Raw genomic sequence first — 27,078 nt, 5'->3', positions numbered from 1 at the left:
AAAAGTGAAAAAGAAAACAAAGTCATAAAAGTTGCATTACCTTGATCTTCAATACCTAGATTCTTCAAAATCCATTGGACAATGTCTGAACCTGCATACATAGAGAAAAGAAGATCACTGTTTATAAATCTGCTTTAAGATAGGCTACTCATGGAAAATACATGACACACTTGCAGGGTTTGTTTTCATGGGTGAAGGGTATGATTAATATGATTTATATGTAGATATGAAGACATGGGTTGTATCTAACACATATAATGACATTTCCAAACAAACCCATAATATCTGCAGACTGATAAACTCTTATATAGAGGCTGTGTGTGTGTCTTAAATCTGTAAAAACTGTATTGTCTGAGACACAATACCTCCTTTATTTAGATTCTGACATTTTTTAACTTCGTATAATGATTTGTCAGTGATAGTTGTGATTTAACCACAATATTTTGATCATTCTTCTATGCATTATTCATTTGCTTTCCACCTACCCCTTCCTCTCTTTTAACACTTTATTTTTATCCAGCATTTCAGTCTTCTTACTTTCATGCACACTTTTTCCACCATTTTGGATTCTTCTTTACATTACGAATTTTATTTTATTTCCTCCCACATCTTCTTAGACTAATCTCTCACTTTCAGTAGCAGAACTATATATTATGTAAGAGGATCAGTCTCAGCAGAGCCACACCAGAGTATTTTTGTGGATTACCAGAATATTATAGCCTTCACTTTCAAAGCAAAGACGTTAACTCCAAGAACTACTGTATCTCCTTAAAGGGATAGTTCATCCAAAAATTAAAATGTTGTCATCATTTCCTCACCCTCAGGTTGTTCCAAACCTGAATACATTTCTTTGTTCTGCTGAACACAGAGGAAGATATTTTGAACCAAACCGTTTTTGAGCACCATTGACTTCCATATTTTTCTTTCCTATTATGGAAGTCAAATGCTGCGTTTCCATTACCCTTTAAATTGTGCAAATTGACATTGCGAATTGAAAATACGGCCAATGAAAGCACGTCAAAAACTCCCATATATTGCAAAAGTTTTATGCTTGCATGAGGTGGTTTTTCAGGCAATTTCGGAAAATGTTTTCGGAAACTTTATTTTTAAGAGTGTAAGCTCTGTAAAACTCCTTGGGTGGAAAAAGTCTGCACCAGTTATGTCACTCAATGTGCAGTGTGTGTTTAAAGTATTAATGACTCTTTAACAGAGGATAATGAATAGGGTGGCTCTGACTGTACAGTGAAGAGGTTTAAAGTTTTACATTTTTTCCTTTGAAGGGTTCGTGTTTAGCATTTAATCATCAACCTGGTCGAATCTAAATTTATAGACTATGAACGGTTACATACAGTATCCTTCTGAGAAATATCTTTCCGACATGTCCTTTCCTGGCCAATCATATCCTGTACACACAATAACATCTGCCTCAGCCAATCAGCATTGAGAGGGCGTGTCCCCAGAGAAAATAGAAGCAAGAGAGTGTGAGACTTTTTAAAGCAGAGAGAACAGCAGAGACTGTGGTGTTAGTGCTTGAAGCTGGCCTTTTAATGAATCCTCCAGGGAAACACTGTCAGAAGACGGAGGCAATCTCTTATAGAGAATTTCTCACTTCCTCATTTCTAATCCTCACTGTTCCAATGTAGATTACGGATTATGTTTGGGAGTATAAGTAGTATTGTATTTAATGTGTCTCTAAAATGCAAATAGCATTGCGATTATTATTGAATACCAACAAAACGTAACTATTCACTTTGAAATATTAAAGCGTCTGTTAATTGGGATTGTTTTTATTCTCTTCTTTTTTAAGATATCCAAAAAAATATTCTATAGAATAGAATAGAATAGAATAGAATAGAATAGAATAGAATAGAATAGAATAGAATAGAATAGAATAGAATAGAATAGAATAGAATAGAATAGAATAGAATGGTACTGTTTATTTAAAACCACTTAAACATTGTGGCCAACCATTTTTTAAAATTAAGTTGTCATGACAAATTAAAAAAAACATATTTGTTCATTTGATCATTACATGCAGTGTTAAAATGCCCCTATTGGTTAAGCTTTGTGTCAAACATAAAATGTGCAGGAAGCAAGATATCAAGGACTACGTGGATGCGTGTTAGCCTATTTGATAGTCCCTAATCGAAATAATAATAATAGCTTTTGCCATTTGAAAATTGCACCCTTTCAAAACACAATATTGATTTACAAACGATTAATCATAAAGACCTTCTTTCATTTGTAAAAATTATCTAAAACTATTGTCTATAGATACTAATAGCATGCAACAAATCCATCAACATTAGCTTGACCATAGTGATAGAAAAAAAATCTTTTCAATCAGCCAGTCAATTTTTCTGTAACTTAAATTTGTTGTTTGTAATGTAAAGACACTCAGATGTAAAACCAGTAAAATGACCAAACATTACAGTATTTATAGAGATGCCCAGTTGGCCAAAAATTGGTATCGGTCAATAAAAGCTATTTTTCACACTATTGGCCGATGGAAAATGTAAAGAAATATCACTAGTTTAATTTTCAATATAAATTGTCATCATTATATGAATAAATAACATTCAGAAAATCTAATCATAAGAAATTAGTTAATGCAAGTTAATATAACCACCATCGGTATTGGTGGAAAATTTCATATCGGTGCATCTTTAATTATTAACTTTTTGACATGACCTGTTGTGTTAGCAAAGTCTTATTCAAACTGTACCGTGAAAAGTCAGATCCACATTAAGTATTATGTTTTAAGTACTTTAAAGTCGCCATGAAAATACAATGAAAAACTGTAATTAGTTTTGGAATATTGTGTTTTTATCATTTTTAAAAAATGCATGTGCCCTCATAATCTTTAATCAAAAACACAAATATCCTCCCCTTCTCAAAATTATCTCTCTTTACTTCCGGTCATATGGTATGGCAGGTTTGCGGCGTCTGGGAGAAGATCACTGCGATTAAGCAATTAGCAACACGACCCAACTTCAAACAATCCAATCAAAACTCAATGAACAAATTCAAATCCAGCCCTGCCTTATTTCATTTCAGATGCCGTTTCACTCGGATATACATCACCACTGGGAAAATAGGGAAATCGCCACTTCCATTTCATGGCGACATTAAAAGGGTACATTTATAAATATTATGCATAACAAATGTTTATGTAGTTTCACCAATTTTCTGTTTGTCTGTCATATACCTTTTATACATTTGTGTTATATCGGCCATACTGTTTTCTTTATATCGGTATTGGCATCGACTAAATAAATAAATAAATAAAAATGACTACAGTTTTTAACTTGATGCCTCACTTCCATTATGAGCATGCATACTGCACTTCTACGAACTTTTGAGAGTGCAAAAGATGTGATATGTGAATCACTCCTATAGCAATCTTTAAGTCTTAACCATGTTTAATATACCCATAATGCATTGAGTGTCTTATACAGAACTCTGCTGTCCAGTGAGGCTCTCAGGCTCTCAACAGACATCAGGCCATGAAGGCCTCAAACTGGCTCTGAACTCAGAGTTCTGGCTGAGGATTTATTGTACTGGTTTTTGGGCTTGCTGTGGGGTACTGGCTCCAGCAGACTTTGCTTTCCCAGTGCCAGCATGAAAATGTGGCGTAGAATAAACAAATGCAAGAGAATTACCAGAGAAGACACTGGGAATCTTGGACAGGAAACTCTTCACTGTACGAATAGGTATGCCGTTTTTCTCATCCTGCATTCTGGCAATAACATCCTCCATCTGAACGAGAGAGAAAAAGAGTGACATATTAGACTAAACAGTTGCAACATCCAAAATAATTGCAAGGCGAACACAGGTCTGTGTAAATATTCAGTAGGGCAGAAAATATGATTTGTGTCCCATATGACACAGTAGAGAAAAGTGTGTGTGGAGTGTGGCAGTGAGTCACACACACTGACACACATTAAACACATTATTATGCGGGTTCAGAGTCCCTGTGTTTGCCTGATGAATGACTTTGCACACTTAAAATTCATATTCTGAACAGAAACCATACATTAGAATAAGATCACTGCATCATATCAGCATGATTCAGGTTAGACAACCTTTCAGAGAATTCTGGGCCGAGAATGTGCCTTGCCAAACCATGCTGGAAACATAACTGTAACCATTTCTTACTGGGTTAATCCCTTCCTACTATGAAAAAGCGCTGTAAGGCTGTGTGTCATTTACTTTGTCTATTTAACTTTTCCAATCTTTCCTAAATAAAATTACTAAATTCAAAAAATGCAAACCTGCACTCAATGTCCTGAACAATATAGCCAGGCACAGTATGAGGCCGCAAACTGTGATAATAGCCCTCGCGAAGGGAGCTTGAAGGATCAACTGAGCTTTTAGTAAATGAAGTCATTCGATATAACAACCCTATTTATTAGATGAAGAGAAACCCAGGGCAGAGCAGGACCGATCACGTCACCCGCTCATTGATCTGCTGACATTTACACTGTTCGCAGAGACGCTTCGAGTGTCTGAGTTAACAAGGCAAGCAGTACAGAGCGTCGCCTGGGAACTCACAACCTGACCATGTGACAGTAACAATTTACAATAATGTTTTATTTGTTAACATTAGTAAATGTATTACCTAACAATAAATGATATTTCTAAACTTTCCATTAACATGGAAAGTTAATTTTTAGAGCGCCCAGAGCCGTCGACGCAGCCGCCAGAGCGCCCAGAGGCGTCGACGCAGACGCCAGCCCAACCCCAGCCGTATGCGCAATCCCAGACGTATGCGCAGCCAGCGCAACCCCAGCCGTGTGCGCCGCCAACCCTGGCCCGGTTTTACATCGTCTTTTCAGAACCCTTCCAGAACTCTCCCAAAGTTTACACAGACTCCTTTCCCACCCTCCCACCCTGGACTACCCCCTTTGAACTCTTGTGTCCCCCCCCTTGTTTGTTATTTTTATTGTTCCATCCTAATCCTGTCATTGTTATTTCCTGTTTGCCCCTGTTAGTCTTTGTTATGTTTTCATGGTTCATGTCTTGTATGCAGTCTGTTTTGTCCCGTGTTTAGTGTTCCCCTTGAGGAGCGTCTGGTAGCCGCTCTTTAAGGGGGGGCTACTGTCAGGATCCGTCTGAAATCATGTGTTTTGTTTAATCTAGTCTTTGTGTTCGGGGTCCTGGCAGTACCATGTTTTATGTGGGAAATGTGTGGTTTTAGTATTGAATTATTCTGACCACGCATTTCCCGGGTCTCGTCACTTTTTACCCGCTCCCTTACTTGTCATTGATTTCAGCTGTGTCCCTCATTAGTTCTCCCTATTTATTGTCCTTGTGTTTGATGCTCTGTGCGCGTTCGTCTTGTTACTATCCTTGTCGTGTTCATGAGTCATACATCTGTGAGTATTAAGAGTGTTTAGTCTAGTTTGTCATTTGTAGTTTATTGTTGGCCAGAGCGCCCAGAGCCGTCGACGCAGCCGCCAAAGCGCCCAGAGCCACCGACGCAGCCGCCAGAGCGCCCAGAGGCGTCGACGCAGACGCCAGCACAACCCCAGCCGTATGCGCAATCCCAGCCGAGTGCGCAGCCAGCGCAAACCCAGCCGTGTGCGCCGCCAACCCTGGCCCGGTTTTACATCGTTTTTTCAGAACCCTTTCAGAACTCTTCCAAAGTTTACACAGACTCCTTTCCCACCCTCCCACCCTGGACTACCCCCTTTGAACTCTTGTGTTCTGATCCAAATTTCAAGTTAAAATCACAAAAAATGAGGTGTGTGTCACACTATTAGTGCTTTTACCAACGGCCACTAGATGTCAACGGTTTGCAGCATACACTTGTCACAAATTATTCCATTACTGTCACTGCATTATTATTACTGCAAAAAGGTTTTGAAATATGTAAACTACATTCTTAGAGCTTTCCAACAATATATAGTTTGTCAAGATTTTTGAAGATTTATAATTGGATATAGTTTTATGAATGTATAATAATTAATATGCATTCCTATAGGGGGGCATGTAACAAAAAAACTGTAACTACATTATTTCGACCAACAGATGACCTTGAAATATGAAAACTACATTCTGGGAGCTTACCAGTGATATATAGTTTGGCATGATTTTTTTAGGTTTAGTTTTATAAATATGTTTTATAAATATAGTTTTAGTGTTATAAATATGTAAAAACAAATTAGGCCTACCTGTGGCCTCGTGACATTTTAGAAACTGACTCTCATTACGTCATAATTCTCCCAAAATGGCAATGAAATATGAAAACTACACACTTAGAGCTTTTCAACAATATATAGTTTGTCAAGATTGTTTAGGTTTAGAACAGGGTATTAGTGCTATACATGTGTAAAAACAAATTGAGTCCACCTGTGGCAGTGTGACATTTTAGAAACTGACTCTCACTACATCATAATTTTCCCAAAATGGTGATGCAATAAGAAAACTACACTCTTAGGGGTTGTGCACACCAAAACTTTTAAACGCGGCTGAAAACGCCTAGACAACGCCGAATGCCAGCTGTTTTTCAGCTGAGTTCCAGCTTTCTTCAGCTAAGCACTTTGATAGCTCTGATACGTCAGCTGTGAGACGGTTGGTTGCTGTGTACTTGTCCCGGCCCTCCTCCACTGTGATTGGACGGCCGCGTGAGAACTGACATTGACGAGCGGCGTTTTTCATACAAAGTTGAACATTTCTCAACTCTCGGCGCTCAGCGCTGAGCGCGGAAAAACGGAAGAAAACCGCTAGCTGCTGGCTTATTTGAAAAACGCTGAGCATCCATTGAAAACAATTGAAACCATGCGCCGGCCGCGGGCGTAAAAGCGTTGGTGTGCACAACCCCTTAGAGCTCTTATAGTTTGTCAAGATTGTTTAGGTTTAGAACAGGGTAGTGTTACAAATATATAATAACAATGTGGGCCCACCTGTATACCGTGGCATTTTAGGTAATGGCTCTCACTATGTCATTCCTTTACCAAAATGGTGATAATAAATGAAATCTACACTCTTAAGGGGATTGCACACCGGCCACGCAGCTGAGCGCCGTATTTAAAAAATCTAACACATTGTTTTCTATGAGTTGCTCAAATCCCTGTCGCGCCACACAGCGCCACTCACATAGTTTAACATTAAATAAGATCATATTTGTCCCAAATCACGTGCGACCCCCTTTAGAGCTTTCAAATGATGTATAATTTGTCATGATTGGATAAGAATTCACATGCAAAACACTGAAGTAAATGTTGGCGTCACGCTGGCGGGACAGTGACATTTCGCAGAATATAAATGTTCTCTTTATAATTGAATCAATTACTCTCCCTACATAATTTATTTTATAAAACACTGTTAAACTATGTATTATAGAAGCTTAGACCTTTCCAGCAATATATAGTTTGTTGTGATATACATAAAATTTATATGGAAAATATTGAAGTAAACTTAGGTGTCCCGCTCACGGGACAGCGCCACTTCAGGAGATTTAACCCCGTCTGGATTACTTTTGTGAAGATGGATGCACTTTTGGTGGTTTAAATTCAGAAGTTGTTCCCTGATCCTTGTTTTCTATCGTTATAAGGCCAGGAAGAGCAAGGACATTACTAAAATAACTCGTCTGAAAGATGATGGACATATGTATCTTGGATGGCTTGAGGGTGAATAAATCATGGGGTCATTTAAATATTTGGCTTGAGTATCGATTTAATGAATGGAACCTTACTGTAAAGTGTTACCCATGTGACTCTACCATAGCTGCTGTAACATCATTCTAGCATTAAACCATATCAAAATCAGGTCAACCAACCACATGTACCCATGAGATGTGTGGCACACGGAGGGAAGTAAACGTGTACCTACAGGTATGTGCAGATTGTGTGGTGAAAGTATGAGCTTGTACCTATGTGTTCACAGATCGAGTGAGTAAGTGTGAGAAAGAGAGCTGCTGGCCCATGGGGAAAACCCAGTACACATACGCCAGTGAGATGGGGAGTGCGTTTCTTCAGGCTGTGATGCCTGTGGAGAGTATTTTAATGGGATATGTTGTTAAATTCCTTTGAAAACTGTTAAGGTGACTCCTTTAAAAAGCTTGTTTTTAAATATCCTGGAATGAGGTGATTTTTGATAGCCACCATAGTGTGTACACACACACATAACACACACGGGGACAGAGACTTTTTGTTTAAAATGGTTGCTGGACTGGTGGGCAAACAATAAAGAGCTAAATTAAGGTAATGAGAGACATGAGAGCACTCATCTCACACTTTGTGACAGTAATGGGAACATTTTAGACAGAAACACAGAGTAAGCGAGAAAGAGAGAGAGAAAAGGGGTAAAGATAAGGATCTCAGCCGTAGCATGCAATGATGTGCGATGATGAAAACTCCCAAATGCATCACTGGCATCAGCTGTAGTCTACTTCAGCCAATCTGTGGCTAAAAATTCTTAAAAAATGGTCAGCACTCTGTTGGAGGAAGTGAAAGGCTCATTGTTATTTTAGTTGAGCTTCTTTAAGGTCTGTATCGCACGATTTTGATGTCAAATGATGATGACAAACCAGAGACGTTCTGTGAAGTCTTTTGTTTGTATTAAATATTTCCTAACTGCAAAAATAATGATTGTTTAAATAAACTCTTCCCTACTGATCAGACAAACAGGAAGTCCTACCTCAAACTCGTGCTATTGGTTGTGCTAATGAGGTAACACTTTACAATAAGTAAACATTAGTAAATGCGTTAACTAACATGAATAAACAATCAACAATATAGTTTTTTAGCATTTATAAATTCTTGTTAAAGGAAAACACAGCGGTTTTTCAATATTTTACAATGTTCTTACCTCAACTTAGACAAATTAATACGAATTGATTTTTTCAATTCGTGCACTTAAAGGGGACAGAGAATGAAAAACCATTTTTACCTTGTCTTTGTTGAATAATGGTAGTCTACCCGCAAACATACAAAAAGTTCTAGACATGCTAAACATCTCAGTCTCATAGAAATTCCTCTTTTAGAAATGTCAGCCAAAAAACAGCCCAATCTGAAAAACTGATGCTTATGACATCACAGGCATCTCCCTGCCCCTTCACTTTAAAATAATTGGCTACATTTTTAGAGTGGCAGCAAAGTCAGCCAATCAGTAATGAGATTGCAAGTTAAGCCAGTAGGGGGAGCCAAATAGGTGCAAAACCACTTGTTTAAATTCCCCCACACTGAAAAAAACAACTTGTAAAATTTACTTTAAAAAATCCTCGTAACAATTTGCACGAACTTTTTTTAAGTAAAATTTACTGCTTTTTTTATAAGTAAAACTTACCTACTAAAATCAAATAAAATGTACATAAAATTGCTTAAAACATATGTTAAATAATTTATTAAATGTTAATTAATGTTAAATGATGCTGCAAATAATTTTGGCAGGTACAGTTTAATATTACACAAACATGTAATATAAATAGGTCTTTTAATAACATGACATGACATGTATGACATGAATTTTACCCCTACAAATGGGTAAACCAAATAGACATTTGAACATATTGTCTTATCCTAAAACCAAAAGTAAACGTGTTTTCCTCACTGCATTTATTAAAAATTTGCAAAAAAATGTGTTATTTACTTTTATTCACTTTATTTACTTATTTCATCTTTGTTATTGTTATCTTTGTTATTTTTACCTTAAAGGAATAGTCTACCCTTTTGCCATATTAAACTATGTTATTACCTCAACTTAGACGAATTAATACATATCTATTGTTTTTCAATGCGTGCACTGTACAGCGCGTCGTGAATGTGTTAGCATTTAGCCTAGCCCCACTCACTCCCATGGCACCAAACAGGGAAGCCACCAAACACCTTCGTGTTTTCCCTATTTAAAGACTGTTACATGACGAGTTATACCAGTAAGTATGGTGCCACAAAATAAAACTTTTTTTGGTACCATAGGAATGAATAGGGGTTGGCTAAATGCTAACACATTCACAACGCGCTGTACGGTGCACGCATTGAAAAAAGATAGGTATGTATTAATTCATCTAGGTTGAGGTAATAACATAGTTTAATATGGCAAAAGGGTAGACTATTCCTTTAAAGGTCATGTTCTTCCTGATCCCATGTTTTAAACCCTAGTGTAATGTTGCTATAATAGCATAAATAATACCTGTAAAATGATAAAGCTCAAAGTTCACTGCTAGGCGATATATTTTCTTTAACAGAAGTCCCCTTTCAAAGCCTACAGTGAACGGCCGGTTTGGACTGCTCTCTACTTCTCGGGTTAATGACGTCGCAGCAATAGTGTTTGACTAAACTCCGCCCACAGGAATACATCAGTCACCAGCTAAGCTAACGGCAAGCTAAGCTGCTATCGAATCACAACACACTAAACAAACTACCAATCAGAACTCGTTACGTATTTCTGAAGGAGGGACTTCATAGAACAAGGAAGACATCAGCCCGTTTTGAAGACAGTGAAAACAGCGATATACAGATAAGTAAATTGTGCGAAAAATAATGTGTTTTTTACGCTATATTGTGCACTGTAAACACAATCAAAGCTTCAAAAACACTGAAAGAACGGGACCTTTAAAACAAATGACACATTTCCGCATTAAATCTACTTAATTTTCTGAACTGCCAAAGTTACAAAGAAATTAAGTAAGGTGGCGGGCCAAACACTTTTAACCTGTTGTTATGTACTGTTTATGTGCAACAGTAACAGGCAGTACAAAATCTGGAACATTTATGTTCACATTTTTCTGAAAACAGATTGTCCTTTGGCGGTTTATCTCCAGGGATCACACATCTGGGGCCGCCACAGATACAAGCTCCAGCCAATGACAGGACAGGGAAAAGCCAAAAAGGAACAAGATCAAACGCTTAGCTGAATCAAAGACCAAATACTGACACATCCACACATACATGGTGAGTCGAATAAGAGCTAATCAGGCTACAATAAAAGACAAAGATGCATAGCAGTGGATTCAGACATTTCCGATTGTTTTTTAGTGGATAGAAATTACTAGCTAAAAGTTCAAACTGAGGTTAAAATGTATGTTGTTCACTTCAGATGCAGATTTTTTCTTTGTTTTCGTGTACATTCTATTACCCTAAATAAATTTGATTTAGGTTTATAATTTTAGCAGAGCAATTTCAGTGTAGTTGGCATATCGGTTTTCAGAGCACAGTTTGTTGAGAAGAAGCCATGCAAATAATACCACCAATGCACATGCAATGGATATTTTTTCTCAGATTTCACTGACTTTTTCTTAAAAAAAAAAAATCCAAATAATTTACTCACCACCGTGTCATCCAAAATTTTGTTGTCTTTCTTTGTTCATTCGAGAAGAAATTATATTTTTTGAGGAAAACATTTCAGTTTTTTTCTCATTTTATTGGACTTTAATGGACCCCAACACGTAACCGATTTAATGCAGTTTAAACTTGCATTTTTAACAGAGTATCAAAGGACTCTAAACGATCCCAAACGAGGCATAAGGGTCTTATCTAGCGAAACGATTGTCATTTTTGACAAGAATACTAAAAAATATGCACTTTTAAACCACAACTTCTCATTTATCTCCGGTCCTATAATGCGCCAGCGCGACCTCACGCAATACGTCATCACGTCAAGAGGTCACGGAAAACGAATGCGAAACTACGCCCCTGTGTTTACAAGTTTATTGTTTAAAATGGTCCGCAAAGTGCGTTTCATATATCTAACAGGTGACCTTTCCACGGCATTACACAATGACGTGAGGTCGCGCTGGCGCGCCACAGGACCGGAGATAGGCGAGAAGTTGTGGCTTAAAAGTGCATATTTTTTATTTTTCTTGTCAAAATGACAATCGTTTTAGAGTCCTTTGATACTCCGTTGAAAATGCAAGTTTAAACTGCATTAAAACTGTTAAGTGTTGGGGTCCATTAAAGTCCATTAAAATGAGAAAAATCCTAGAATGTTTTCCTCAAAAAACATAATTTCTTCACGACTGACTAAAAAAAGACATCAACATTTTGGATGACATGGTGGTGAGTAAATTATCTGGATTTCTTTTTAAAGAAAATTGACTAATCCTTTAAGCTATACAGGATCACATTTAAAGATACCATGGTCCTACTGTCCAAAAAACATGGTAATACCACAATACTTGTACTTTGTTGTTTTTGGTGTATGCAAGAGCATGCTTGATACTAATACAGTTTGTGTAGCACAACGATCATGGGTTAAATCCCTAGAGAATACACATAAGTCTGTATATTTGCTTTGGATAAAAGTGTCACAAATGCAAATGTATCCAGAATAAGCTCTCTGATAATAAGAATGGTAAATAAAGAAGAAAAAAAATTAATATATGCGGAGTAGAGTGACTGTGTGTGAGAGAGAGAGAGATAGAAAGAATGTACTATATAATATAAGTGCCTATGTTCATCAAGGGCAAGTGTGCACTCACAAAACAAGTAGAGATCTTTCATACTCTTTATTAACATAGACAGACACAAAAACTTAACACATGGAACACCACCTCCTCACTTAAACCCATGACCCTGTGCTCGGTTATCCCCCTGTGACATCACACCTCTCTTTCTCTGTCTCTCTGGAGTAGACAGCTTGGGTTCAGATTTTTACATCATAGTAGAGACAAAGCGTTATTGGTTGGAATAAGACAAGGTTATTGCAGGAATGACATGAATTTTACATTTCTTCTGTACGTTTACCCCCTCATCCTTCACTCCCTGTCTTTTCGTGCTGCTCCCTCCCCTTTCTGTTTCTAAGGCAACCAGGGTGATGATGACATCATATACATATGTCAGCCTAGGGAGAGAGGCTGAAAGAGATAGATGTGTTGAGGTGTGAGAGAAAATGAGACAGGTTAGGCAGAAAAGAGAAAAAGCAACACAAAGGCCGCATTTACACTGCATGTTTTTGAAGCGACTCGATTCTGATGTTTGATGTGGCACAAATCGGATATGACCCACAAACGTGTAAGTAGGAAAAAGAGCATAGATTCCGATATTCCCAGATCGGTTTCAGATTTTATTCATATATGATCGGATATGAATCGGATACATGCATTTGCGTCTGCAATGGAAGTGGACAGATAGGATATTTATGTATGACATTGAAAAAGCGACGTTGACGGATGACGTCCACCTGCGATCCCATGACTCTATTTAGCAGTGCAATTGAGGACGACGGCTCCACTTCGTGAAGTAATGGTGAATTTTATGTCTTGTTACAGAAATAAAGCGGTAGTTAAATATTGTATAATCATTCCGTCTTTGTCCATTGCATATCAAGACGTTTTACTTTCTCTGTGGTTTAAGCTCTTCTGGGTCAGTGTGTCTACTTTGAATTGTTTTTCCAAGTATTTCGTGTAAGTGCAGATATCCGATACGAGGGTGCTGCGAAGCTCGTCACAACATGTATTTAACGCGCCGTGTGTGGTTCATCATTTCAAAACACGTCTAAAGGGTTTATGATAAAAGAGACGCTCGCGTTTGCCAGATACTCGCATAATCTCATCAATCTCATCAATCAATCATTCAATCAGAGTTTACTGTTAAGAGAGTGTCTTGCGAGTATTTTGTGAACATGAGCGTCTCTTTTATCATAAACGTTTTCAACGCGTGTGCAGCAGGCACTTCTTTTGACAAGACACATGATGCACATGGTTCCCATGACACAATAAACACATATTTTGAAAACATGAGCAACACACCCCTGCTAAAAACAATATCACAATCAGACATTCTATTGGTTGTATTAGGAATTTTATTGGTTCTAATGGAGTATGGCCCAAAACACAGTACAGAGTATTGGTTTTTGTTGGTCTTTAATGGTTCTATTAGTTCTATGTATTGGTTCTATGTATTGGTTCTAATGGAATATGGCCCAAAACACACTACAGTGTAGTGGTTTTAATGGTAAAAGCTAATGGTTCCTATTGGTATTTTAATGGAAACCATTAGAATTTTCAGCAGGGACATGACACTCCGAACACTTATTTTGAATTTGCGCCCCTCGGAAGAGCAGTCACCAGCCGCCACTGGTATCTACAAAGGCATCATTACGCTTTATAAGTTATAGAATAGAGCCATCATAAAGAGATTTAGGTCATTTTTCGTACTAGCCCCCATGATGACAAATTGCATTCTTTTACAGTGCGGACCTCAACCCCATCGAGCGAATTTGGGGCGAAATTGAAAATGAACTGCACACATAAAAAAATTATTTGATGGCTTAAATGTTTTTGTTTAATAAACTTAGATTTACAAATCATTTCAACTTACTGTTATCCATTTTGACTACAGATGAGTTGCCAGAACTTATAAAATATAGTTGAAATACTGTATGTCAAGTTGTAGCAACTCATTTATTGTCAAAATAAATAATAGTAAGTTCAAATGACTTGTAAATCGTAGTTGATAAAAAAAAACAAAAGATGAAGACAGCAACAATTTTTTTTTACGGTGCACATTGCACAAGCAAACACATTGCCCTCACATTAGATGTGTTAGAAGCAGAAAAAATTGATTATATATATATATATATATATATATATATATATATATATATATATATATATATATATATATATATATATATATATATATATATATATATATATAATTTTTTGAAATTAAACAAGTCAACATTTTAGAAACTATAAAAAATTATGTTTTATGTACAGTAAATGACAAACTTGAGACCAACCATTTTTTCAAGTCTTGTTTGTGGTAAAAATCTTATAACCTCCCCTTAGTCATAACCCTTCTTTATATATAACCATATATTTTAAAAAGGAAAATGCAAATTCCCACAGTCAGCACAGATGCTCTTTGTACCTTTCAAAATCACTTTGCACTTCAGTGATTTCTACACCCAAACTCACATTTCTAGCCTCCCATTCTCCATCTGCCTCTGCCTGGAGACCTAAGGTATGAGTGCCCTTTCACAGAAAAAGCACATGAATATTCACACCAGCATTACACGTAATTGAATATTCAACATCAGAGAGATTACTGTTCAGTAATTCACTGAGAACATGATGTGGTCCTGAGCATAAGAGAGCACACAATCTGTTGAGAGAGATCACACACGCGCAAGTGCACACACCTCAAGTTTCCAACTGATTTACTGGCTTTGAAGTCTTTTAAGCACTGATCCAGTCCTGCGCAAACACACACACTGACTCACAGGCTTATACACTAACACATTCACACATCAAAAAAAAAAAGGTCACACTTTCTGTCACAAATGTGCACAAAACAAACAAATGCATGCTATCAAATGGGTAGGAGGACATTAATTGAGTGCTGAACATGCCTGCAAGGTAAAAAAATGTTTATGTGACATACTTTAAATGCAATGGTGGTTAAGGTCACACAAACCTTCCTAAACACACACAGAGATGTACACAAAAAGCAAACACATCCATGCGCACACATATGCTCTTTGCACTTCCTGAAAACTTTTTAAAACCAGGTCCCAGGGGGAATAAATCTAAATATTTTGTAAAACGATGATGTCATCACCCCACATCTCGACCGTAGTCAGACACCACTAAGTCATACATGCTTGTGTTTACTTAGTAGTGAGCTTTACCAAAGCAAAATATTTTGCTCCTTCGCCACTTCGGTGAGCAACAAATGATTATGGACAATAACAAAGTTTATGTTCATGCTCTAAGTCTTCCTGTCTGTTTTTAGTGTATACTGTACACTCACCTAAAGGATTATTAGGAACACCATACTAATACTGTGTTTGACCCCCTTACGCCTTCAGGACTGCCTTAATTCTACGTGGCATTGATTCAACAAGGTGCTGAAAGCCTTCTTTAGAAATGTTGGCCCACATTGATAGGACAGCATCCTGCAGTCCACGGAGACCTGCGGGATGCACATCCAGGGCACAAAGCTCCCGCTCCACCACATCCCAAAGATGCTCTATTGGGTTGAGATCTGGTGACTGTGGGGGCCATTTTAGTACAGTGAACTCATTGTCATGTTCAAGAAACCAATTTGAAATGAATCGAGCTTTGTGACATGGTGCATTATCCTGCTGGAAGTAGCCATCAGAGGATAGGTACATGGTGGTCATAAAGGGATCGACATGGTCAGAAACAATGCTTAGGTAGGCCGTGGCATTTAAACGATGCCCAATTGGCACTGAGGGGCCTAAAGTCTGCCACGAAAACATCGCCCACACCATTACACCACCACCACCAGCCTGCACAGTAGTAACAAGGCATGATGGATCCATGTTCTCATTCTGTTTACGCCAAATTATGACTTTGTTCGAGACTCATTAGACCAGGCAACATTTTTCCAGTCTTCAACTGTCCAATTTTGGTGAGCTTGTGCAAATTGTAGCCTATTTTTCCTGTTTGTAGTGGAGATGAGTGGTACCCTGTGGCTTCTTCTGCTGTTGTAGCCCATCCGCCTCAAGGTTGTGTGTGTTGTGGCTTCATAAATGCTTTGCTGCATACCTCGGTTGTAACGAGTGGTTATTTCAGTCAAAGTTGCTCTTCTATCAGCTTGAATCAGTCGGCCCATTCTCCTCTGACCTATAGCATCAACAAGGCATTTTCGCCCACAGGACTGCCGCATACTGGATCTTTTTCCCTTTTTACACCATTGTTTGTAAACCCTAGAAATGGTTGTTCGTGAAAATCCCAGTAACTGAGCAGATTGTGAAATACTCAGACTGGCCCGTCAGGACGAACAACCATGCCACGCTCAAAATTGCTTAAATCACCTTTTTTTCCCATTCAGTTTGGAGTTCAGGAGATTGTCTTGACCAGCACCACACCCCTAAATGATTGAAGCAACTGCCATGTGATTGGTTGATTAGATAATTGTATTACTGAGAAATTGAACAGGTGTTCCTAATAATCCTTTAGGTGAATACTTGTCTGGCATGTGTACTACATCGATTTGAGTCGGTTTCAGTGTATTCATTTTTTTTTTTGCGACAACGTGTTTACTGATTTTTTTCAAACTAATAAAAAAAGATCGGATAGGGAAAGCTCTGGCTTCGTGTGAATGTGACCTTAGTTGGTACAGCATTGCGTTCAATTAAGTTTAGAGAACACATCTATAGTATAAATTTAAAATGTGATCCCTGTATTGCACTGCAAGTCGCTTTTTTATATAGAGGTGTCTGCCAAGTGCGTAAATGTAAAGACACGCAATATTTAAAACTGTGTGAAAAATACTTCCTAAGTGACTTTCCCAAAAGCTATAAAGCGTTCTCCATTATGCATAAATCATATTTAGTAAGCTAATGCTTCACCCACACACACACAGCTTGAGGATGCCCTTTGAAGGGGGGTAACGCATAATCCCACCCCCTCTCAAACACACAATACACACACTTCTCTCAGGGGAGCTTTTCCTAACAGCATCCTCCACTTTGTGTTCTTAAAAATTCTGACCAAATAAATAGCAATGTGTCATGAAAGCATACTGTGGTAACATCACAAAACCATGGTATTATATACTCAGTTCCACTTTACTTTTTTGTATTGCTATTAACACAACCTCTCTTATACACACACACAGTAACTGGAGAAGAAGAGAATATTGAAGTAGAAGCCAACAATAAAGCAATCATCAACAACTATATTCTTTTCCACTTTCTCGCCAACATTTTATCCCTTCATTTATAGCCATATCACCGTACTTTCATTGCATTGGTGATATCACAGTATTTAAACTCTTCGGTGCTTGTTACACAGAAAGAACTACAATAAATCCTGACCAAGCCTCAATCTAATAGTTGGGTATATAAAAATTTGAAACAGGTTTTATGTAATATGCTCAGCTGAAACAATGATCATCTGTGGAGGTGGGACCGTGTGCTAAGGAATCGAGGGCAAGATCAGACAGACTTGTAGGGTGGCCCTTTCTCTCCCTCTTTTTGCATATTTTTTGTGTACGTGTGCTTGTGAGTTTGCATGTGTCTGCGCTTGCGTGTGTATGTCTGTTTCTATGGGATATGAGAGCATGTGTGGGTGGGATTTTAGTGGGTGTTCTGACTCAGCTGTGGAAAAATACGATTCTGCAGAAAATGAATCCGACCGCCCACCTGCCGCTTTTCACTAAACACTGTCATACACACTAGCGTACATATTTACTAAACATACATGCACACATAGATGTTCAAGCTCGCTTGCACAAGTGCAAATTCATTCGCGGGATCGCCAGCCACCTTTGCTTTGAAATCGCTGTATCTTTGACATTGTACTTCTCTGTAACACCCTAGCTGTTATTTCTTGATTGAGAATAAATAACAGCGATTTCCTAAATCTCAATGCCTTTAGGTGTTGGACTACAGAACACCATCTAGATAGGGTTGTCATGATTTCAGATTTTTACTACACGGTTATCGTGGACTAAAGAACTCACAATAACTACATCTATAGGGATGTCATTATTTTTAATAATTGAATAATGCTGTCAGTCAAAATTATATTTTTTTTGTTGCTTTTTTGGAAAATAAATTATACTCAAAAAGACAAGGGTGAGGGGTGAAAGAGAGTTTGTAACCCTTGTGGCTCTTATGCTGTGTTCAGACGAGCCATGGTAGAGGCATCAAACATGAGTGATTTCAATGTTAAGTTTATGTAAATACGCATTAACGCGCGTCATGAATAAGGTGTTTAGCGCAGCGTGGTAGACGCGATTCCGCCTCATTCGCCCGTCTAGTTCGAGCATTGCCGAGGCAAACACGTGAGTTTAAAAATGTGAACTTTGGCGGAAAAACGCGCCGCGTTAACCAATCAGGACCTTGCTCTAGTAGTGACGTGATTACAGGAAGCGAGCAGAGTCGCAGAAGCTCTTCCCATGACGCGAATTTCTGCATGAATGTCTTGATAACTAGAATTTCAAGTGTGAATGAAGCAAGTAAACTTAAAATGTTCAAACGGCAAACTAGACACAAATGCCTCAAACGCGGCTGGTGTGAACCCACGGTTAAAGCTAGAAGAAAAAAGCTATAATCCCGTTTTTACGCATACACGAATGTCCACGCGATGCAAATTTTGTCATCAGAATAGTACGAGTGCACTGTAGGCGCACCGCACAATTTTTGTAACCGCGTGTTTGTATGTGTAGGTACCGCATGCGCGTATAGGAAAATGTAGTATGTAGCCGAGGAGATGCATTGCATTTTGTCGCAATGCACATGTGTCGAACATCTATGTACACGTACGAGTCAATTAAACTATGCTTTAGAAAGCTGTGTATTTGACTGTGCGCGTACGTTCGCGTACACGTAAAAACAGACTATACTCTGGACTTAATTGGCAACATTTTAAATGAGTGCTGATTTATTTACTGTATTTGTCACGCCGGGAAACGGGAATCAGGACACATATGCAGGGTTCACATAAAAGGATAACATTTAATATAAATAACATAGGAATCAAACAACGGACAGAATAAATAAACAGGAACAGACAGGATGGAGACAAATGGCGACAATGATCCAGCAAGTGAGTATAGCACAAACAGGGGTATAAATACAGACAGACTAACAATGCACAGGTGTGATGAGGAAGGTAATTAATCAATTAATTGTCCAGGTGACGGTAATCAGGACAGACACAAAACATGACACGGATTTCACCGTGACATTACCCTCCCCTTAACGAGTGGCTACCAGACACTCAAAAACAAAACAAACAGGAAGTCTGGTAGGGTGGATCCAGGGGAGGGATGGAGGGTTTGGAGACCACGACGGAGCCGGCGGAAACCGGGGGGAAACCGGCAGGGCAGGGAGCCGGGCACGGCCGGGAGAACCGGAGTGGCCATCTCATGGACCGACTCCGAAGACTCCACCCTCCTGGGAACCGCCAGGGATCTGGTCGTCCTGGTGATCGACTTCCACCATCCCGAGGAAAGGGGCTCCTCCACGGTGGCGACCACCCCGGGGAAAAGTCGAGCGTGGCGTCCGTTCTCGAGCCCCAAAACGAGCATAGTGGTGGACCTCTCAGGAACCGACCCAGACGACTCTACCAGCAGGGGAATCTCCGGAATCGATCCAATCCTTGAACCCGCTGCCTCCTTCACTGGCCGGATCATTCTGTCATTGATACCCTGTCTGTTCCTGTGTTAATGTTCCTGTGTTCATGTTCCTGTGTTCCTGCCTTCACCATGTCTGCCCTCGTGTTTTTATTATTAAATGTTATTTATTTTGAACCTTGCGTTTGCGTCCTGTCCTTACAACCCTTCCGAGTCGTGACAGTATTTCCATATCTAAAGTATTGGTTTCACCATATTAATATCACGGTTATCAGTGTTGGGGGTAACCAACCCATTCTCACCAAAAAGCGTACAAATGACACGCAGTGTGATTATCGTGCAATAGATACGCCAAATTCCGATTTTGCGTGCATATGATACGCCAGTCCTTCCCATTCACTTTGGCGAATCTTTTTGTGTCGTTTTATTTATTGTTTTCTCATTTGTTTTCTGTTTTTTTACCATTTTTCGCTTGGGTTTAGGGTTAGAACAACTTTTTGTTATATAAAAATGACATCCTAACCCAAACCCCAACTCTAACCCCAACTCCAAGCGACCATGGCTTAAATAATCACACTGCGTGTCATTTGTACGCATCTTGGTGAGAACGGGTAGCGATAACGCATTACAAGTAGCGTGCATTATGTAATAATATTACTTTTCGGAAGTAACGAGTAAAGTAACGCATTACTTTTTAAATGTACATATTAATATTTGAGTTACTTTTCCAAAAAGTAATGCAAGTTACTTTTTAGTTTAATTAATTAAAAAAAATATGTACTAAACCTAGTCACATTATGCACTCTATGCGTACACGCCTGAGTCCGAAACTGAGATGGCAGGCCAGAGCTCGACATTTTTGTCATGAAATATGCAATTTCTGAATGCAGAACTTTTCAGTCATAAAAACACCTGCAAGGCCTAAAAGAGATCAAGCCTCAGCCAAAAAAAGGTAATGCAAAAGTAACTAAAAATTAACAAAAGCATTACTTTCCATGAAAAGTAACGTAATTAGTTACTTTTTTGGGAGTAACTTAATATGTAATGCATTACTTTTAAAAGTAACTTTCCCCAACACTGACGGTTATTGCCAATACATGTATATTGCGACACCCCACGTACATATCAAAGGTGTAAAACTCACCAACACGATTCAAAAGTGCCAACCAGTGACTCTCTATTAAATTCTTCTTCCTATCTATATGGCTTGAGTCGCCCTGTAATCTAAGTCTAAGGGTTTTATTTGGCCAATTACTATTTTGTTGTCGATTTGGTCAAAATTGTCCTACCTTTTAGAAAAGTGGCAGAACATCAATGATATAAAATGGGGTGTTTTATTGTTGCCTGAGCAGCTATCTATGACCTGAGCCAGACAAACTTGTTTTGCTGTCAGAAAGAACCACGCCAACTTATACTATACTAAAAAAAATTCCCCTTTAGAGAAACCCAGGGTTAAGTGCATTTCTGAACAGCACACTGGTGATTGCTCACAGGTTTCTAACCTTCTGGTTACCGGCCTTGAGATTTAATCACAAGACCAAAGCACCTTCAACTATGACGCATCTCACCACTTGAGTTGATCTCGCTGAGGTCCGAAAGTGAAAAAATGGCAGACATAGCAGTCCTGCAACACAGTGGAATGAAATAATCATAACAGCAAGCTCTATGATTTCATAGACTAGTAACTAATATCAACATATTACGTATTTTAACATTAACATTGGGAAATCTGTAGAGAAGTTATTCAATTATTCACCATGTTAGCATTAATAAACAATGGTGGTTAGCAATGACCTTGACCAGTCATTGTAACAGGAAAAGAAGCCCAAACAACACTGTATGAAAGCAGAGACTCAATGAAAAGCATATAAATGATCTGGACTGTGTTGTAGGCTGTAACTGAAGTGTTTAATGACGCAATCTTGCAGCTTATTAAACACCATGAACAGCTACTGGCCTTGAAACAAATCCTTCAAAGATACTGCACGCATGCAGAACAAAAGTATATAAATAACAGACCATAAAGAGTTCAAATCTGTAATTATCTAAATACGCCTTATGCGGTACATGTTAGGTGAAGCTCATTAAAATTCATTGCATTGTACCTTTTTTTAATAGTCCAAAAAATTCTCCTAACTACTCTTTGGACATTTAACTGTATTACTATACTGGAATTTTCATTATTCTCAGTGGTGAAATCGTCACAAAATAATTTTTCAAATTAGCAAAAAGGGAGTACAACAAATACTATTACCATATTGAAATACTTTACAAGTTTTACAAGATGACAGGGAAACGTTACAGTACAAAATATATTTGTCGCTGTTGGTTCATATTAGGACCGTTTAAAAGGGAACTGCCCCGGTAGCTGGGATACATAAAAAAACAAGTGTGTATAATAATAATAACTTTGATTTTTTGCTTGTTAAATATGGTTAATTTTTGTAAAGATGTGAATGTGTATTCACAACAGATCCAGAAGAGAAGACAATGCTGAATAAAGTCAGTAAAATTTTTGTTATTTTTGGACCAAAATTCTAATTGACCCACTGATGTCACATTAACTACTTTGATTATGTTTTTATTACCTTTCTGGACATGGACAGTATACTGAACATACATTTTCATTGCAGGGTCAGAAAGCTCTCGGACTAAATCTAAAACATCTTAAACTGTGTTTCGAAGATGAACGAAGGTCTTACGGGTTTGCAACGACATGAGGGTGAGTCATTAATGACATTATTTTATTTTTGGATGAACTTACCCTTTAAATGCAGTTTTTGCACTGTATTGAACGGCTTTGCAATGTATCGCGTTACACTGTTAGTTAAGGAGCGCCATCTAATACTGTCTCATTTATACAGGCGCTACTGCTCCCCCTTTTGTTTTTTAGAGAGAAATGCAATCATTGGGGTGAGACGATTATTTAATTATTTTGACAGCCCTAGTAGTGACATGTTCGCCATGTTTCCTTTTTAAATCACGAAAAAGTGCTTAATTTGTCAAAAATCTTTTAATAAAAGTTCCAACCAGAAAGCCTTTATATTGAATATTTCAGTTGCTGTTTATACTGTATGCCCGAAAAGAACGGGGAAACATAAGCATACATTATTAAAATACTAATAGAGTTTTGTGTTTCGCTTCTTTTCATTTATTTTTTTTACATGGCGCAATATAACATATTCAGGTATATTAACGAGTTATAAAAACATGAATTTATAATGTTTATTAGTGGAACTAAAGGTTGGATAAAACATGAAACGACCAATCACGAAGAGCTGTGTCATCATCCTATGCAGTCTCACAAAATTATGTACCTACAGTATAGTCACGTAATTTTTTTTATTCTTTTTTCATGATACTGTCGAATTTCCACGGTTTTTCGTGAGCGTATCATGAATTTGTGTTTATGTGTCATTGTCACGTATTGGTTACTGCTTTTTCCTATTATTAAACCATTTTCGCTTCGGTTTAGGGTTAGATTTGGTGTTTGCATTACGATGTCACTTGAAGTATTGGTTTATACTATTTTTTCTGATTTATTTTTTATATTTTCTAAATTTTAAAATATTGTCGCCTGGCATTAGGGTAAGAGTTGGGTTTGGGTAAGAATGTCATTTTATGTAAATCTAACCCTAAACCGAAGCAAAAATGGTAGGAAAATAGGACAAAACAGTTGAGTAACCAATACGTGACAATGACACATAAACAGAAATTCATAATACGATCACGGAAAAACACAGAAATTCCTGACAGTATCACGAAAAAAGGAAAAAAAATTACGTGACTATAGGTACGTAATTTCGTGTGACTGGGCTAGCATTTAACACATTTCTACAACAACATCATTGTTGCTAATGTAAACAGGCGCTTCTTTTATCAAATTTTATCCACAGTAAAGCAAAGCTGCTTTTTCTCCACAAAGGGCATTGAGCAAAAAAGTCCCGAATAAGTTAGCAGTAAGCGGATGTTTCAGAAGACCAAAATCAATATAGAAGGGAAATCTGAATGAATAACATGAGATTTCCTTAAGGTTATTCAATCCACATCACAGAACAAGCGGTATTACTGCAGACAGGTAAAGCTCGGAGGACATTTACATGGCTATAGACTACATACAAGGTAACGCAAAGAAAGTGGAGGACTACTGAGGCGATGAAACTTTATAGTACAATCAATTGAAGCAATAATCGCTCCCTTGACTCTTTCCTCCATGGTCTGATTCTCTTTCTCTCACCAGCTCTCTCTCTCTGTCTCTGTCTCTCTCTCTCGAGGCTTGGTGGATGATGTATGGGACGGCAGTCATTGCAATGCCAAGCGTGGGACCCTCGAAGCAACCAAATCCAATAATGAAGCACTCCAGTACTGTTTCCTGTACCGCACAATAGCTGTCCATCTCTAGGATTCAACGGCTGAATGTTATAACCTTTCTGGCTTTCCAAGGTGATTGACAGTAAATACATATATATGTCCTCAAATTTACTCAGTTTAGAGTTGATTTTGTAGTTATTTTTTAAAAATCTGTCAAAAAAGGTATTATATTGTAAGAGTCCTGATATCAGTAACAGTGGTTGACCGATATATACCGTAAGGGATAATGTATTTACAGGAACCACTTGGATGCCTGTACAATATTACTGCCTTATTTCATGATAACAACCGGTTGCCTTTACGTTATCCCACTTATTACACAGTGATTTACCTTATAAGTAAGGTAAGGAACATGAAATATGGATTTGAAATATTTTATTAGCTATTTTTTAACGAATGCCGACCTTCCGCAAGGAAAACTCGTTTATTTTTTTTCATTTTGCCTTCTATTTAGACGGCAGATCTTTTTGCAGTATAATTGGGTAACACTACTTCACCTCCCTATTCTATTTCCTCAGGCGTTCCTACAAGGATCCTGTCTTGGTCCAGTGTTATTCTCTTTATATATGCTTCCTCTGGGATCAATCTGTCAAAAATTACTAGGGATGCTCCGATCAGGATTTTTGCAGCCGATAACGAGTACCAATTTCTTGTTGTCATAATCAGCTGATACCAATGCCAATACTGATTCTTTAAGCTGATATGTAAGCTTTTTGATGACTGTAACTGTTAACCTTTTTCTAGATAATATCACAGATGTTGCCTTTGTTATACTGTTTGCCGTAATTAGGTAGCCTATATTATTGTTTTAATAGAGAATCATATAATTTGCCGATCTCATGATTGAATGTGATCTCATCGTGCCTTTGAATGCCTGGTAAAAGTAATGAAAATAAAACACTTCACAGTCTTCACTGTTTAAATTAAATATATAATGATTCTTATAAAGTACAACAGTTCTTCAGTCAAAAGCAGAGAGTGATTTCCTCTTTATTATTTTTCATTATTCACAAAAAAAATTGTGCTAAATAGCACTAAAAGCTCGTAATCATAGGGGAATCATTTTTAGTGCTATATAGGACCTATAAAGCACCTACTGTATGAAGAACCATCCGGGGGTGATAGCACCACTATAGCACCAGATATGAGCGTCGAGGAGAGTTGAAATCAGCTCAACTTTATGGTAGCTCACATTTTCTATAGTGTCTTTTGCAGGGCAGTCAGAGCTTTTTTTGATGTTCTCACCCATGTGAATGCACAGCTAGGATCGGAGTGCAGCCTCAAACTAATTACACATATCAAAATACACAAATCCAAATTTGCCGGTCGGTTTGTAAAAATGGTCGCACTGCATAAAAATGGTCTCAAATTGCACCCGCATTCAGGATCCCTATAAATAGTAAATAGAAAGTTTGGTTCATGAGATCTGCAAATTTAGCATGTACCGACCATTTAATACGATAATCGACCAATATTGATCTACGACCAACTGATTAGAGCATCCCTAAGTGTTATGCAGATGATATTTGCTTTTAAAATGTAATGATGACCCCAATTTTGGTAATTTGTTTGAGTGTTTAGATGAAATTAGAGCCTGGCTGGCTGCGAGTTTCTTACAGCTTAATGACTCTAAATCTGAAGTGGTTATTTTTGGTACCTCTAAGCTAGCCAAACAGCTGTTTTCAGTTTCTCTAGCCACTAATGTGAACCATCAAGCCAGGAATTTGGGTGTAATTTTTGACACAGAGTTGAAATTTGACAAACAAGTCAATGCTGTAGTTTTGCCAAGTTGAAGAAAATTCTGTCTTTCCAGGACATGGAAATTGTAATCCACGCCTTCATTACATCTAGCCTGGACTATTGTAACTCAATATATTTGGGTTTATTAAGGTCCCGGCTCTCTGGACTGCAGATGATGCCAAATGCAGCAGCTAGACTACTGACAGGAGCTAGGAAATGGTCCAATATCTTTTTGGTTTTGGCTTTCTTGCATGAATTTAGAGTACATTTTAAAGTTTTGATTATGGTTTTTAAGATTTGCGGGGCCTTGCATGTCCCCAAAACATGCTTGATAATGAATGGGGATCGTGTCTTTTCTGTGTCAGCCCATTTGTTTGTGTCTGTTTTTGCTTTCTGTCTTTATGAAAATAATTGTTTGTGATGTAAAATGTTCAGGTTTTATTGGATTTGTCATGCTAAAGCTACTGCTGGACTTCGGATCTGTCACCTTACTATAATAGTTGAATGAGACTGAATTCAAAAGTGTAACCCCTACTGAAAAATCGGGCTAAGACCAGCATAAGCTGGTGAGCTGGTTTTAGCTGGACCCCAGCTTGGTTTTAGCTGGTTTTGCTGGTGTAGGAAGCTGGTTTTGCTGGTGTAGCAAGCTGGTCTAGGTGTGTTTTGGTCACATTTTAAGCTGGTCTAGCTGGACTAAGCTGGTCATGCTGGAATACCAGCTGGCCCACCAGCATGACCAGCTTTGTCAGGCTGGGAGGACCAGCATAAACCACCTTAAACCAGCTAAAACCAGCTAAAACCAGCTACCAGCTTATACTGGTTTTAGCTGGATTTTTCAGTAGGGACATCACATGAAGAAGTGAATGATGATTGGTAATTTTACTGTCTGACAGACAGGAACATTAAATTTAGGGATGGGAAAGATTTATAGGCTGAAAGAGATAATGTATCAGCTAATGCTAATCATTTG

At 38.0% G+C, this 27,078-nt stretch overlaps 1 protein-coding gene across 4 annotated transcripts in view; it reads right to left on the bottom strand.

The window, feature by feature from the left end:
• rgs7a (regulator of G protein signaling 7a) overlaps positions 1-27,078 on the bottom strand; it is a 95,468-nt gene that overhangs the window by 21,844 nt on the left and 46,546 nt on the right. For all 4 annotated transcript variants that reach the window (XM_055171869.2, XM_055171868.2, XM_055171870.2 and 1 more), the window contains exons 3-4: positions 3,663-3,759; positions 41-91 (exon numbers count right to left, since the gene is read on the bottom strand). In XM_055171869.2, the coding sequence (XP_055027844.1) occupies positions 41-91; positions 3,663-3,759 (148 nt within the window). The remainder of the gene's footprint in view (positions 1-40; positions 92-3,662; positions 3,760-27,078) is intronic.

The sequence above is a fragment of the Misgurnus anguillicaudatus genome, chromosome 7, assembly GCF_027580225.2.
Source record: "Misgurnus anguillicaudatus chromosome 7, ASM2758022v2, whole genome shotgun sequence".
NCBI classification, from domain to species: Eukaryota; Metazoa; Chordata; class Actinopteri; order Cypriniformes; family Cobitidae; genus Misgurnus; species Misgurnus anguillicaudatus.
The sequence above is the reverse complement of the archived record's forward strand: the minus strand, read 5'-3'. Positions and strand labels throughout refer to the sequence as shown.